The sequence below is a fragment of the Lathyrus oleraceus genome, chromosome 7 (genome assembly GCF_024323335.1).
Source record: "Lathyrus oleraceus cultivar Zhongwan6 chromosome 7, CAAS_Psat_ZW6_1.0, whole genome shotgun sequence".
Taxonomy (NCBI): domain Eukaryota; kingdom Viridiplantae; phylum Streptophyta; class Magnoliopsida; order Fabales; family Fabaceae; genus Lathyrus; species Lathyrus oleraceus.
In genome coordinates this window covers 160,823,109-160,824,493 of record NC_066585.1, presented here as the reverse complement: position 1 = coordinate 160,824,493, position 1,385 = coordinate 160,823,109, and the positions used below count along the sequence as shown (strand labels likewise).

The 1,385-nt window shown below is 35.2% G+C and overlaps 1 protein-coding gene across 1 annotated transcript in view; it reads left to right on the top strand.

The window, feature by feature from the left end:
- Positions 1-557, top strand: part of LOC127107011 (chlorophyll a-b binding protein AB80, chloroplastic-like) — a gene marked incomplete in the record, with an annotated part of 1,012 nt that extends 455 nt beyond the window's left edge. Inside the window, 1 exon segment of the mRNA XM_051044299.1 lies at positions 1-557. Coding sequence (XP_050900256.1) covers positions 1-482 — 482 coding nt within the window.
- Between the last annotated feature and the right edge of the window lie 828 nt (positions 558-1,385).

Below are 1,385 nucleotides of genomic sequence, written 5' to 3'. Positions count from 1 at the left end.
TGTTGGGAGCTTTGGGATGTGTCTTCCCAGAGCTTTTGTCTCGCAACGGTGTTAAATTCGGCGAAGCTGTGTGGTTCAAGGCAGGATCTCAAATCTTTAGTGAGGGTGGACTTGATTACTTGGGCAACCCAAGCTTGGTCCATGCTCAAAGCATCCTTGCCATATGGGCCACTCAGGTTATCTTGATGGGAGCTGTCGAAGGTTACCGTATTGCCGGTGGGCCTCTCGGTGAGGTGGTTGATCCACTTTACCCAGGTGGAAGCTTTGATCCATTGGGCTTAGCTGATGATCCAGAAGCATTCGCAGAATTGAAGGTGAAGGAACTCAAGAACGGTAGATTAGCCATGTTCTCAATGTTTGGATTCTTCGTTCAAGCTATTGTAACTGGAAAGGGTCCTTTGGAAAACCTTGCTGATCATCTTGCAGACCCAGTCAACAACAATGCATGGTCCTATGCCACCAACTTTGTTCCCGGAAAATAAACACTCTTATATTTATATGTTTTTGTGATAGTAATGTTCTTCCCAATTCAATGTGAATTATTATCATTATAATTACCATGTGTGTATGCATAGGTTCACTAATACAAGATCATGGATGCTTTACTTTTACCAAATTTTAAATTTATGTTTCATGCTTTCCATTGCTAGACAAACATAACATCTGATTGAACAAAATGGTTTTAAACTTAACACAAGCATCACTATTAGCAACCACTTTTGAGATAATATGGTTCTCAAAGTCATTGAGAAACTCTTATTAACTTTTTATACCTATTATAAACAGTAGAGTATGATAAATGTGTGAATAAGTTTGTGTGACTATTAGAGCACTTATGGAGAGATTCACTTAGACATTATAGAAACTTCGAAATGCATATAAGGGTGAAATACAATTGAAAGGAAGATTGTAATCCATCATATAGCTTATGCCAATTTAGTTTCAGCGATGATGATATGTATGAAATCATAAATCCTTACAAACAATATAAATGATAGACCATAGTTTGTCAGAGTAACATGAGAGAGAATGCCTAGTATTGGTTTTAAGAAAACCGAACTTGTAGCATAGAGTGTATTAACTTGAAGGGTTCAGGTTAACACATATTGGGAAGGATAACGCTCTCGATAATTGAAATATATTTAAATGGAACAATGTAGAAAAAGAAAAGGATGTTTTTAAAGTTAATGAGAATGCAACTTACAATTCTTGGTGGATAACAATTAAAATAAGACTGAATAGGTGCTCAAATAGTAGATTTCTTAAAGACACTATATTTAAAGACTATTAGAATCAATTAATTTTCAAAAATTTATAGATAAAGTTTTTTTAGAAGGTGTTTTAGTATTTTCATTAAGTCCCATTTGTATTTAAGCAAGTGAGTG